General features: G+C 36.9%; 3 protein-coding genes across 4 annotated transcripts in view; 1 reads left to right on the top strand and 2 right to left on the bottom strand.

Moving 5' to 3' along the window:
• Window positions 1-14,919, top strand: part of LOC105261703 (uncharacterized) — a 73,802-nt gene that overhangs the window by 5,587 nt on the left and 53,296 nt on the right. The gene's annotated exons all lie outside the window — the stretch shown is intronic.
• The window catches only part of LOC101887396 (protein Mabiki-like), an 87,009-nt gene that overhangs the window by 20,516 nt on the left and 51,574 nt on the right, over window positions 1-14,919 (bottom strand). The window lies entirely within an intron of this gene.
• LOC101887569 (uncharacterized) lies at window positions 542-1,009 on the bottom strand. Its single transcript, XM_005181559.1, has one exon. The coding sequence runs from the start codon at window positions 1,007-1,009 to the stop codon at window positions 542-544; it is 468 nt and encodes a 155-aa protein (XP_005181616.1).

Genomic DNA, 14,919 nt, shown 5'->3' with positions numbered 1-14,919 from the left:
AAAGAACATTGGTCAGGAACCTTCTAACTAAAATCGGCCAATTTACAAAAATATAAGATACGTTGTCGTAAAAAAATCATGCATTCTTTCCTCTGAAATAGTTCCACAAATCAGGATTTTTCAGGCGTTTCCTGATTAAAAATCATTGTTTTAAATAATTTACTGATATTTGGACGAAATGGCGGATATTTAAAAAAAAATAATTATAAATTCCTAACCAAAAATTGTCGATTTTTCAACAGACCTCTTTGAGGTCTTCTGGATATTTTATATAACTCGTAAGCCATTGACTTGCCTAAATAAAAATCCTTCTACGGTTCGTCTGTTAAGCCTTCCACAAGTAGATTAAAAATATAACATACTTATTATGAAAATAAAAAATATTAAAAATTATGTTTTTTTTAAATATGATTTTATTTAAATAAATAATTTATCTTAATATTCTATTATTAATTATTATCACAGATTCTCAAACTTGAACAGTAACTAAGAAAAAATCTTTATAAGATTAAAAATTTTTGGGTCTCGCCGTTTTTCCTTCCTAGCGCGGTAGGCCAAATACAAAGAGTTGTTGCTGCTGTCTCTGCAGGGCAATTTGTTGTAAATGTCTCAAATAGAGATTCGTTCTATAGGCTTGTTCCATCCAAATGGCATATTGTTGCTGCTGTTGAGCCATGTAGAATTGTTGCAAGTACTGTTGTTCCATTTGATTATTCGCTGAAGTTATCAGATTATAAGGATTATATTTTGGTTGTTCCAGGATAAAACGAAGATTTGAAGCATTTTGATTGCTGATGTTTCGAATATTTTGCTGAGCTTGTAATACTTTTGATTTCTTCTCTTGGAGTTTGCTGTTGATTTTCGATGTCTGCACATTTTCTTCCCAGGGTCTAAATAGAGCCTTGGTTTGTCTTCTTTTGCATGGAGGTTGTTGTACTTCGGTTGAGATGTTTCTTAGACCCTGTTGCAGTAGCAGATCGGCAGTGATGATATTTTCTTTATTTTCCATTTCGTTGAGTTTTCGTTTATTTTGAGGAGCCATTTTTCGCTTTGTATTTTTTACTTGTTAACGTTATGACGGTTGATTTGTTAATGATGCTCTTCTTCCGATGATTCTATATTATATATACACATTAGGTAATATTAACTATGTGCTACCTGACGAGGGTAATTAGAATTCTGCTCAAATTGTGGGTACGTGTCAAGGTCGCTCTAAAAGAACGGTGTTTTTTAACACCCTTGCTCCCTTTTACCTGTGACCTACATTAACTCGAGTCATAAAATTAAGAAAAAATCTTTACAACACTTGAGCAATAAAGTGTTAATCCGGATTTTTAGCCTTATCCTGTTATTAAATCTGCTATTACGTAGTCCTTTTTACAACGTCTGAGTTTTATTGGTATTGTAAAAATGTTATATTGAAGGAAACGGACTAGGATTAGAGATTTGTAAAATTTGTTGTTAAGAGAAATATATAAAATCCAAGGATATTTTTTTAAATTTTTAAGCAGGACAGATAACAATGTTTAGTATCGCGGAAAATTACAATAGAAAGTTCACAAAATATCTCTTCTGTGATTGTACGATTTTCTTTAGACAAAGACTTCCCCAAAGGTTTTCTACAGTACAAGGCCTTCGAACATATATGGTGAGAATGTCGGAAACAGCATCAAATTTTAGAATAAGTTTAGATTTGTTCGAATTGGTCACCTTACGCACGAAGCGAAGGCCTTCAAACGGCCAATGAAGCCGTCACACGCTGTCCGAATGTTGCCCTGCGGTATTTTGGCCCATTCTCGGCGAAGCGCTTGCCTGAGGTGATCGACACTGTGGTATTTTATAGTGCCAACCTTGCTTTCCAAAATACTCCAGACACAATACTCCAACGGATTGGTAGCGGAAGATTTTGGTGGTCATTGTGCGCTGGAAATGAAGCGAGGATCCTCATTTTGTAACCATTCTTGGTTTGCGCGTGCTAAGTGCGATGGTGCTGAGTCCTGTTGGAATGTCCAAGGTCTGCGGCCAAAATGTTTGCGTGCCCAAGGCTTTAATACACCCTCCAGAATATTTTCGCTATAATATTCGGCATTTATTCTGATGCCACGGTCGATTAATACGAGCGGAGAGCGATCATCGGCTGTTATGGCGGCCCACACCATCACCATGGCCGGCGCTTGAGTTCTGGTGGCCAACCGAAGGTGCACATTTTCAGCTGACCTCTTTGGCAAGTAAACACGATCATTTGTTTGTTTACAAACTACTGGACAACGAATGTTTTCTCATCGGCCTACACCATCACCGTGGCCATCTCTTGAGTTTTGGTGGCCAACCGAAGGTGCACATTTTCAGTAGACTTCCTTTCCAAGTAGACACGATCATTTGTTTGTTTACAAACTACTGGAAAACGAATGTTTTCTCATCGGAGAAAACAAAATTCGGCAGTTCACCACTTTTGGCCAAGCGAAGCAACTCTTTAGCTCTTTTAAGTCTGTTCTGTCTTTCTTTCTGTTGCGGTGTAAGTTCTTGCACTTTTTGGAATTTCAATGGTTTTACCCCGAGCTCATTTTACAATATTTGCCGAATGGAATATTACGATATGTTCAGCTCATGAGCCATTTTTCGGCCACTGTGACGCGGGTTTCAATAAAGTCGCTTCTTTACTTTTCGAACCATTTCAACTGTTGCTGTTTTCTTGAGTCCACTTCCTTGACGTCTACGCTACCAGTAGATTTACTCACATTTAAATGCTGGAGTGCTCTAACGATAGCCATTTGTGGTTTTCCAGCCAAATATGAAGAAATCACTCTATCACGCTTGAATTCCATTACGAATAACTCTTTTTTCTTGAAAATTCTCACCAAAATGCTTTTGTACGCTTGTAAACAATATAATGAGCTGTCACTGGAATAATTTTAGCAGCTGCCGGTCGAGTGGCTTAGAAATGAAATTGGTTGCAATTTTTTCATCTCACCCTGCATATGTATATGAGAGGGTATATTAACTTTGTCATTCCGTTTGAAACTCCTCGAAATATTCATAACGAAATCATATATTCCGATAAATCAAATATTCATATCAGATCCCTAATTAAGAGAAATATTTAGATATGACAAGTTGTATAGAATCGCCGAATTGTTTCGCAAGTTATGACAGATATAAGTATTGGAAATTGTGACCCTTTGTGGGTGAGATATCAGAAGGGGTCGGCAGGTTTCTATAATCTTCACAACAGGTGTGGCAAAACATTGCATGTATAGGTCCACGTTGTGGTATAGCCCCCATATAAAGGTACCTCCCTATATTCGGTATTTTAGTTTTTTTTGCCACATTTTTTCACGGATTTGTCTAAAAATTGGTATTTGTGGGTCATAACGGGTTCCAGCTCCGGTGGCGAAACATTGCATGTAAGGGTCCATGTTTTGGTATAGCCCCCATATAACGGTACCTCCCGATATTCGGTATTTTTATGGTTTTTGCCACATTTTTTCACTGATTTGTCTAAAAATCGGTATTTAGGTCATAATGGGTCCTAGTTCGTGTGGCGAAACATTGTAATTATAGGTCCGCGTTTTGGTGTAGGCCCCATATAACGGTACCTCCCGATATTCGGCATTTTAATGGTTTTTGCCACATTTCTTCTAATGTTTCTTTTACCCTAAGGTGGAGGGTATTAAAAGTTTGGCCCGGCCGAACTTAATGTTTTTTTACTTGTTTTATTTTATTTTATTTTTTTTTTTTGAAAATGTTGAACTTTTCTGGTGGGGAAGTACCAGAAGGAGTGAACCGATATTGCCCATCTCTGAACTCGATCTAAGTTTGACAATAATAATACGATGTACCAAGTTTGGATCAAATCGGTTAGTTCCTTCGAGAGTTATCGTGCAAATCATACAGACAGGCGGACGGACGGACATCGCTAGATCGACTCCAAATGTCCTGAAACGGATTTGGTCCAAAGAGACCTATGGTCTAAAACGATTATTTCGATGAGGCACGTTTTGGCTGTATCAAATGATATATACCCTCTGTAGATATCAGAGATGGGCATAATGCACTGTATTTTTAGTGCACTAATAATTTCACTATCACTATTCATTTAGTGGTAGTGCAATTTTTAATTCCACTACCACTAAAGGGTTAGTGGTAGTGAAAAATAAATTGCACTACCACTAACGCTTTAGTGATATTTAAAAAAGAATTGCACTACCACTAAATTTTAGTGGTAGTGAAATTTCAATAGCACTACCACTAAATTTAGTGGTATTTGAAAAAACTTGCACTAAATTAGTGGTATTTCATAAAAAATAGCACTAAATTAGTGCTATTTAGAAAAGTAATCAAATTTTATGAATATGTACAATATATTCTGGATTGTTGTTCCCTACTCACTTCAATAAACTTCATTATAGCTGGTATAATATTTATATACATAGTGCTTTTTTTGGCTTCGCCAAATTTTAGTGGTAGTGCAAATTTTTTTTGAAAAATCACTAAATTTAGTGGTAGTGCTATTAAAATTTCACTACCACTAAAATTTAGTGGTAGTGCAATTTTTTTTTAAATATCACTAAAGGGTTAGTGGTAGTGCAATTTATTTTTCACTACCACTAACCCTTTAGTGGTAGTGGAGTTAAAAATTGCACTACCACTAATTATTTGATTCTTAGTGCACTAAAAATTTAGTGCAATATGCCCAACCCTGGTAGATATATGGCTGAGGGTATAAAAAATATCACATATCTCATATAAAGTGAAGGAAGTCAAAACCTGGCACGTCGTAAGCTTCAAACTACTTCAAACGCGACCGCTACCGAAATACCTGGTAAATCAAAATAATATCCCTCCAGAACAACTTTTCAAGGAATAAGGTTTCCCAAAGACGATCAAAGTAATATTTCTTAAGGCACAAAATTAAGTCCAACTGGTTATTGGTTTGGAATATTAAATTTGGTATCTGTACTTCATAAGATTTCCAATCTAATTCCTCCCTTTTGTTTTATTTCAAACATCCTGCAAAACTGTAACAGAAATTTGAATAACAATAAATTTTCGAAATACGATATTAAAAAACAAATCCTGGGGCGGACCATCAAATCCCTTGTAACACAATAGCTAAAAATTAAAAAAAGGAGAAAAACACCTTCCATCCATCCCTCCATCCATTACCAGAAAGACGTCACGCGGACAGACACCGTTCAACGACCAGTAGCCAAATAAAAGAATTAAAGATCCTTCATGGTTGATTAAAAAAACAATTGCTCGACAAACGAGTCATGGACATGAAATGACACACTCACGAACACACCCCTCCCAAGACGGACCGACAAACAGGGACACAAAGATTAAGCGCAAAATGGGGTGGTTCCATTAACGATGACATCTTTTCGGTAATTAGCCACACACACATAATTCACGAAAAAAGAAGGGACGAGGCCGTCCTCGGGGACAGACACATAGATAACCACATGGAAGGGTGGACGGACAAAATAGTAGATCGTAAAACGATCACAAAACAGGGAATAGAAAACAAAAGGGAAGGAGGTGGATTTACTTCGTTTGATGTGCTGCACGTTAAGGGCATTAGCGTTTATGGCCCGTCCGACATGTCCTTGCATTTCATAAAGAGATTTTCATCAGCTTAACGATTTGACATGGTACCGACAAACAACAACGAGGACTGGATTTTACGGTCAAAGTGTCAAGGTCTTGTTTTTGTTCTTAGTCTTTGTTTATCTCCTCAGCTCAGCTCTGCTCAGCTCATTTTCATTTTATTGATTGTAACTCAAAGAGAACAGAGGAAAAAGGTGCAAATTGTCTGTTTTGGAGTGATCCGACAACAAAGACCCTTAGATATTGTCTTGGTTTTTGTTTATGACCCTCTAGATTACGTACAATCTGGTATGGTATCTGAGGAAAATCGAAGGTGAAATCCTTGCTTTTTGTGGTTTTTCTTTGGAAAACCATTTCAATGTCGTTAAAAGTGTTTGTTTTTCTTTTTAATCTCCCTAAAGAAGAAACATCGTAAATCACCGCTCCATAGAGCCAGCGAGCGAGCAAGCGAGAGAAGGTGGTTTGTGGTAAAAAAGATGCCGCCGAATAACTTATCTCTAGGCCATGAATAGGTAATGGTGACGCACCAACAAAGGGAGAAAAAAGGTGCTGTTGCTGAGACATGAAAAGAGCATTGATTAGCTGGCTCAGTCCATCCAGCTCTGCTCACGTTAACAGTGAGCATGACTAAAGTACTTGATTAGGCTTAGGGCACAGATGATGATGCTGCTGCTGCTGATAATTATTACTATCGCCTCCTCTGGAAAGTGATAGGCAATCTGTTTTAAAGTAGGTCGAATGTGATGCTAATGGTCGTGGAAAAAAGATGTTCTTTTTTGGGATTTTAATCGGCAATCTTTAACAGGGACTATAATGGGCTGGGATTTAATGTTTTTCTTTTAGCGAACATTGTCCTTTATCTTTCTTCTAAGGACATTTTTAATACTCCGTTGTAAACCTCAAAAGCTATTGATCCAGAAATCCATAAAATACATGATTGGACGTTTCATGGAACATTTAATGCATTACTAGATATTCCAAAGATCACAAAAGGGCTATAGGGGCATATTATAGAATTTTTGTGACCAGAGAAGTTCTACTGAGGCAATCCGTGGACTACGGAAGAACTTTTGAGATAATACGGGACCAAAAAATACCTTCTAAAGTATTTTTGCGTAGAAGGCCTCTTGAGGTATTTGAAGGACCACTCAATGGCGAGAAATTCTATGGGCAATAGAAGGTCTCTTGAATAATTCTATAAACCAAAAGGATATAGTAGTATTTCAGGGGCCATAGAAAATAGAATATATTTTGAAGCACTCCATACTCATGGTAAACCTCTATAACAAATAACTTTTCAATGTTATTTTGATTATACAACTACCAAATTTTCAGAGAAATTCGTGAAAAAGTGTGTCAAAAATCATCAAAATACCGAATATTGGGAGGTACCGTTATATGGAGACTATACCAAAACGTGGACTTATAAATACAATGTTTCGCCACATGAACACGGACCCATTATGACCCACAAATACCAATTTTTAGACAAATCCGCGAAGAAATGTGGTAAAAACCATCAAAATACCGAATATCGGGAGGTACCGTTATATGGGGGCTATACCAAATCATGAACCCATACATGTAATGTTTCGCCACCGGAGCTGGAACCCATTATGACTCACAAATACAAATTTTTAGACAAATCCGTGAAAAAATGTGGCATAAATCATCAAAATACCGAATATCGGGAGGTACCTTTATATGGGGGCTATACCAAATCATGAACCCATACATGCAATGTTTCGCCACCAGAGCTGGAACCCATTATGACTCACAAATACAAATTTTTAGACAAATCCGTGAAAAAATGTGGCATAAATCATCAAAATACCGAATATCGGGAGGTACCTTTATATGGGGGCTATACCAAAACGTGAGCCCATACATGCAATGTTTTGCCACACGCACAGGGACCCGTTATGACCTACAAATACCAATTTTCAGACAAATCCGTGAAAAAATGTGGCATAAATCATCAAAATACCGAAAATCGGGAGGTACCGTTATATGGGGACTGTACCAGAACGTGGACCGATATATCTCATTTTCAATACCAACCATCCTAGACACAATACAAATTGCTCTGCTAAATTTTGGCGCTCTACGTCAAATAGTGCGGGCTGTATCGTGATTTCAACAGACAGACGGAAATCGTTAAATCGACTTAGAATGTTATGCTGATTATGAATATATATACTTTATGGGGTCTACGACGAATATTTACAAACGGAATGACAAAGTTAATATACCCTTCTTTCCAAAGTGGAGGGTATAAAAACAGAGGCGATACAAGGTTCACCAAGACATAGAATTCACTATACCCCAGACATGAGTTATAATTTTTCTATCCGTTGACCCTCGCATGTGCGAGGAGGTTCCAAAGCAGTTGGTATTTGACTTCATATGAGATATGTGCAAATTTTTGGAAAATGTGGAAATATGCGTGAGCTACCAGATATGGCGGACCGAAATATTCCACTTCAGCAAATACAAATAATAACAAGTTAGCAAGACTGATACTTCAGTCGGTATTTGCCAACAGATGTATACCCTCAGCCAATGTTCGATTATTTAAATATATTTTGATTTGTGTTATGATTATTCAAATTGTTCAACGTCTCTGTTGTAGGTTCCTAAGAAATGGACCAATATTTTCCATTTCGTGTCGCACCTAAATAAATATGATATAAATATTGTGACGTGCCAGATTTGGACTACACCGACTACTTCATTCACTTTATATGAGATATGTAATATTTTTTTAGAAAATATTAAAATATTTTTTAGAAAATATTAGAAAATATTAATATGTGGTACCTATAGCACACCGGAGTATTCCATTTCCACACTTCATTGAATACAGATAAAAATATTGACATGGGCAAAATTACAAAAAAAATCGAATATTTATATCGAATTTTATGCGAAATCATAAATTTCATATTCATCTGAGGTTGCTGGTTAAGACAAATATTTAGACATAGCAAGTTGTAAAGAATCACTGACTTCTTTCTCAGATAGAAGTGTTGAAAATTGTGACCCTTTGCGGATGAGGTACCAGAAGGCGTTGGCAGATATACAGGATGAGATTAAAAACCTGCAACCAACTTCAGACTGCTGTCATTTCTAAGCCACTCGTCCGACAGCTATTAAAATTATTCCAGTGACAGCTCATTATATTTTTTACAAGCGAACAAAAGCAATTTGGTGAGAATTTTCCAGAACAAAATTTATTCGTGATGGAATTCAAGCGTGATAGTGTGATTTCTTTATATTTGGGGGGAAAACCACAAGTGGCTATCGTTAGAGCACTCCAGCATTTAAATATGAATAAATCTTTTGTGTCTCGTACCATCGCTCGTTACCGTAATACTGGTAGCATGGACCGACGTCAAGGAAGTGGATGGAAGAAAACAGCAACATCAGCAGAAATAGTTCGGAAAGTAAAGAAGCAACTTGATCGAAACCCGCGTCGCAGTGGCCGATAAATGGCTCGTGAACTGAACATATCGCAATATTCCATTCAGCAAATATTGAAAAATGGGCTCGGGGTAAAGCCATTGAAATTCCAAAAAGTGCAAGAACTTACACCGCAAGAGAATGAAAATAGACTCCAAAGAACTAAAGAATTGCTTCGCTTGGCCGAATGTGGTGAACTGTCGAATTTGGTTTTCTCCGATGAGAAAACATTTGTTGTCTAGCAGTTTGTAAAAATCAAAATGATCGTCTTTACTTGCCAAAGAGTTTAGCTGAAAATTTGCACCTTCGGTTGGCCACCAGAACTCAAGCACCGGCCATGGTGATTGTGTGGGCCGCCATGACAGTCGATGGTCGCTCTCCGCTCTATTAATCGACCGTGTCATCAGAATAAATGCCGAATATTATCGCGAAAATATTCTGGAGGGTTTTTTAAAGCCTTGGGCACGCAAACATTTTGGCAGCAGACCTGGGACATTCCAACAGGACTCAGCACCATCGCACTCAGCACGCGCCACCTAAGAATGGTTACAAAATGAGGTTCCTCGCTCACAATGGTCACCAAAATCTCCGGATACCAATCCGTTGGATTATTGTGTCTGGAGTATTTTGGAAAGCAAGGTTGGCCCTTAAAAGATACCAAATTGTCGATACCTCTGGCAAGCGGTTCGCCGAAAATGCGAAAATACCGCAGAGCAACATTTTGGCAGCGTGTGACGGTTTCATTGGCCGTTTGAAGGCCATAATTCGTGCCAAAATTCACCAATGCGAAAAAATCTAAACTTATTCTAAAATTTGGTGCTATTTCCGACATTTTCCCTTTCATTCAATAAAATTTGTAAAAAAAAATATGGCGTTTGACTTTGTTGCAGTTTTTTTCTATCTCACCCTGTAAACGTGGATAAATATGTAACATTTCGAATACCAATCAGCCTGCATATAATATAGATGCAACTCACTGAAAGACAAACATCGCTAAATCGAGCTATATTTTTAATCTAATCAGGAATACATGTACTTTTTTGGGGTCTCCGACAAATATTTGCCAACGAAATGACAAATATAGGGTACCCTCGATATAGTATAGTGGAATGTATAATGAGGATGTGGTTTGGTCTTCGTAATCTGAGAAAATGCCTTCCTTGAAGCCAAGAAGACTTTTGTTTTCGAATACATATCCCAGAAGACCTCCTTAGGTATTCTGTGGTAAGATGTATCTAGGGTCGCCCTTAGAATACCCCAAGAGGTCTTTTATGACGGGCATTTTAAGACCTGCAGAGGGTAACTATAATGGATCACAAAAGGCCTCTTGAAATATTTTTTATTTTGTGATGGGTATCTATGATGGACCCTAGGTCACGTCTTGAGGTATTCTAGGATGGACCAGATAATAACCTTTGATGATTCTAAATTTACCATAAGTCCTTAGGAGATACCATATATTTAACCAAATTATCTCAGGAATGCCTACATATCCATGTCGACCAAAGGCGATCGCTTGAGTTATTCTACGATACACCATTGTAGACCCTCTGAAATATTCTATAATAGCAGATAGAAGGCCCCATTGGGACAGTTCATTCTCCTGAGATATCCTATAGAATTCTTGTCTGGTTGTTTGACTTGTGTGTCCTATAAAGGAGGGGAGTACGTTGCATATCTCAATATTCGGTGTCCTTCTTCAAGCACCTATATTTACCCTATTCAAAATTTTTATCCTTTGTGAGGGAGGTGCCAGGAGGTTTGTTATATTCTGTCTTCACAGCTGTTCTTGTGTTGGAAGACGTATTTGGGCATGCCGGGTTTGAAAAGAATGCAGATGCGTTATGGGAATTTAAAATGTTGACCTCATGTGGTAGAGCTACTAGAAGGGGTAACCCGATATTGTCCATCGCCTGATCTAGCACTGACACAAATACTCATTGTAAATAAAGTGAAAGGAAGCGACATATCGTTTCGATCCATTCAGTACCACCCCTCCAAGTTTTTCCGCAGTTTTCTAATTTGGACATTTTAAGTTCTCTCGGCAAATATACATATGTACATAAAAAAAATGTATGTATGCGTCATTGTACATTTCAAAAGGTACGTGATCGGTTTGTTATTCTAGGGTTTTTTTTTTTTTTTTGTTACAAATTCCTCCGAAAAAAGGTGTTTATTTTTTTAAGCCAAACTAAACCATTTTTATTTTCTATCAAAACCGAAAGGAACAATAGATTTTATGGTGTGTCCTTTATGGTTAATTGCCATTGTTTACAATTTATGAGGGTTTCCCTTTTATAAGTCCTTAGTCCGTCTGTCCACCCATCCATTTGTTTGTGACCTGGTTTTGGTTTATTTTGTTGGCTTTTTGTCACCCAAAAAAATGTTGCTCATTTTCAATGGATTATCACAAAAAAGGGAGAGGGAGACGGAATAAAGAATTTTATGACATAATTGCAGTGCTGTCTGGGTGTTTTCCTTATTTTACAATAAAAAAAAAAACTACAAAAACAATAGCTCTAAAACAATAAAAGGATCTGCAATACAACAGACACCCCTATTTGAGGTTTAATCTACCTAAGAAGATTTCTTCCATCACTCAAATCACCCGATGAGCGGTTCTCTCTACTCTTCGTAGGACCTATTTTGCATGCTTATCAAGCAATCAACGGTACCTTGTGTTCTGTCCTTCCCCTCACCATTTTTAATCTTAATCTTTTTCTCTGGACATTTGTACATATCCTTGATGTAGAACTAATCAAAGGATATTCGCCATATGAATTAACGCGGACACCGATGGTTTGTAAAATGTCCTCGACATATGGAAATTTATTTCTTACACAAAAGGAGATTAAAAATATGTCGCTGTGTGTGGAATTCGTCACAGGACATTATTCAAAAAAAAAACAATATGCAAATTAAAATATGTAAATGTCCTTGTGGCGGGCTACATTTTTTTGAGAAACATGTTTTCCCGCAAAAAAAAAATTGGAAGCAAGAAACAGAAGGCATCCGTTTTTTCCTAATCTTTTGTGGGGTTGCAGGATTACATTTCATAAAAAAAATATTAATTCTGATTTTCAATACCGTATTAGGGCTGTCATGGGTGGTTATGATTTAATAACTACAAATTCTTTATGACAATTTAGAAAAAATAAATAAAATTTGATTTGCATATGACATTTCTGTTAGCGTTTCCAATCAACGGCCAATAGAATATTTGAAATTGCGCCTTAAAAAGTAAGGATCTATTGAGATCGATATTTACAACAGCTGGAGAACATGAACGTCTAAAACTGGTCTGACTTTATTTAGCAGAAAGGCATAATTTACTGACAACCCAAAAAACTGGATGTTTTTTTTTGTCAAATCTATGTTTTTTCGTTTCTACTACTCATTGAAATCTGCAAGTTGCATTCATGCAGAGCCGACAATATTTAAGAAAGATCCTTGAATTTGAATTTATTTTAATTTTATCCATGGATAAAATAAGTTTAGTTTGAAAAAATTTTTAAAATCTCAAAAGCCCAAAAGGGGTTATAGAGATCACATTGACCATGTTTTATTTCCCATCAACAATCAATCAGAATCATGTCATTTTTAAGTCAATATTTTTTGGCGGATAAAAATATTGTTATACCCTCAGTCATAGGGTTTCGATACCGCCAAATTGTCTGCCTGGCTGGTGAAAACGATAACTCTCAAAGGAAGTATACGATTTGTTCCAATCTTTCTTTCTCAGATTCTGAAGAAGCTCGAAAAGGGTCCACTGCTTCCCCACCTAGTACCCCTACAAATGGGAAAAATGAGGTACATTACAGAAAGCGAATGTAGTGAATTATAAATCGCATTATTTTCAATTGGCATAGAATAGATTAAACCAGTAAAGAAATTCCTAAAGTCGGGCGGGGCCGACTTTATGATACCCTACACCACTTTGCTAATTTTGTAGAGCTCCACATAACAATTAAAAGTTTTTATGGGAGAATTCAATCATACACGCCATGATTATAATTATAATTTAAAGTTCAAAGGACTAAATGTGCCGAAGCATTTGTATCTTTTAAATTCGGACTTGTACTTCCCATTTGGTGCACAATTATTTTGAAAGCGTATAAAAATATATATGGGAGCTATATCCAAATCAGAACCGATCTCGATAAAATTTGGCAAAGATATTTCTGAGCTGTATTTGATATATTTCCCTGAATATCGTTGTTACGGGGTGCATATTACGGCTGTGGGTAACAAATACAACAAATCGGATGAACAATAGGTACATCTGAACCGATCTTCACCAAATTTGACATACTAGCTTCTAGACTCACTTCGGTCGTAAGTGCCAAATTTCATACAATTAGGGCAAATATTAGACGTTTGGTGCACAATCAAAGGTAAATCGGACGAACTTATATATGGGAGCTATATTCAAATCTGAACAGATCTCGATAAAATTTAGCAAATGTATTTCTGAGCTTTATTTGCTGTATTTCCCCAAATATTGTTGTTACAGAGTGTATATTACGGCTGCGGAGGACAAAAATAACAAATCGGATGGACAATATACATGGGAGCTATAGCTATATCAGAACCGATTTCGATAAAATTTGGCATACTAATTTTCAGGTCCAATCTGATCGTACGTGCAAAATTCCATACAATTCGGACTGATATTACACGTTTGGTGCACAATGAAAGGCAAATCGGACGAAGATATATATGGGAGCTATATCTAAATGTTTACCGATTATCTCCAATTTCAATAGGGTTCGTTCTTGGGCCAAAAAAATGTTGTTTGGAAAATTTCATCTCAATCGGATAATAAATGCGACCTGCATTTTGTTCACAAGATTACATGGACAGACGGACTGACATGCATAAATCAACTCAGAAAGTGATTCTATGGAGATCCTCAAAAGTAACTATGGGTCTATTCCGCTTCCTTTACCATGTTACAAACAAATACACAAAGACATAATACCCTGATCACCTTGTGGTGTAGGGTATAAAATTGGCCTCCTGCAAAAAGGCTCGAAATTTTAAATATACGGAAGTCCTCCAAATGTGAAATGAATCAACAATATTGATTAAAATTAATGTATTTCTATATTTGTAAACATCAGGTATCTTTCTTCCTTCCCTCTGGTACCTTCCCCACAAAAATTGAAAATATTACAGGAGCATAATTTTTATACCCTCAGCCATATGGCGACAGAGGGTATATATAAATTAATACGGCCAAAACGTGCCTCATCGAAATAACGGTTTTAGGCCCTAGGTCTCTTTGAACCAAATCCGTTTCAGGACATTTGGAATCGATCTAGCGATGTGCGTCCGTCTGTCTAGTTGGCTGGTGCACACGATAACTCTCGAAGGTAGTATTTGATTTGATCCTAACTTGGTTCATCGTAATATTATTATCAAACTTAGATCGAGTTCGGAGATAGGCAATATCGGTCCACTCCTTCCGGTACCTAAATTAACATCCGATTCCATTCAGACTTGGTACATCTTAATATTTCCTTCAAAATGAGATCTGTTAGAAAGATGGTAGAGATCGGACAATTTCGTCTGGTACCTCCGCCACAAAGGGTTCAAGGTTTAAAAAACGCTCAAAGAAAGCGGAATAAGCATCCAAACCTATTCAAATTTCACAAAAATGTTTGCTACCACAAGTTCTGTTGTGAAGATGATATATATCTGCGAACCCCTTCTCGTACCTCATCCACAAAGCGCCACAATTTTAAATACTTTTATATGTCATACCCTGCGAAACAAGTCAGCATTTTTTTACTACTTGCTGTATCGAAATATTTATCTTAACCAGAAACCTGACATGAATATAGA

The sequence above is a fragment of the Musca domestica genome, unplaced genomic scaffold, assembly GCF_030504385.1.
Source record: "Musca domestica strain aabys unplaced genomic scaffold, Musca_domestica.polishedcontigs.V.1.1 32, whole genome shotgun sequence".
NCBI lineage: Eukaryota > Metazoa > Arthropoda > Insecta > Diptera > Muscidae > Musca > Musca domestica.
Note: the sequence above shows the minus strand (reverse complement) of the source record. Positions and strands in the feature narration are given on the sequence as shown.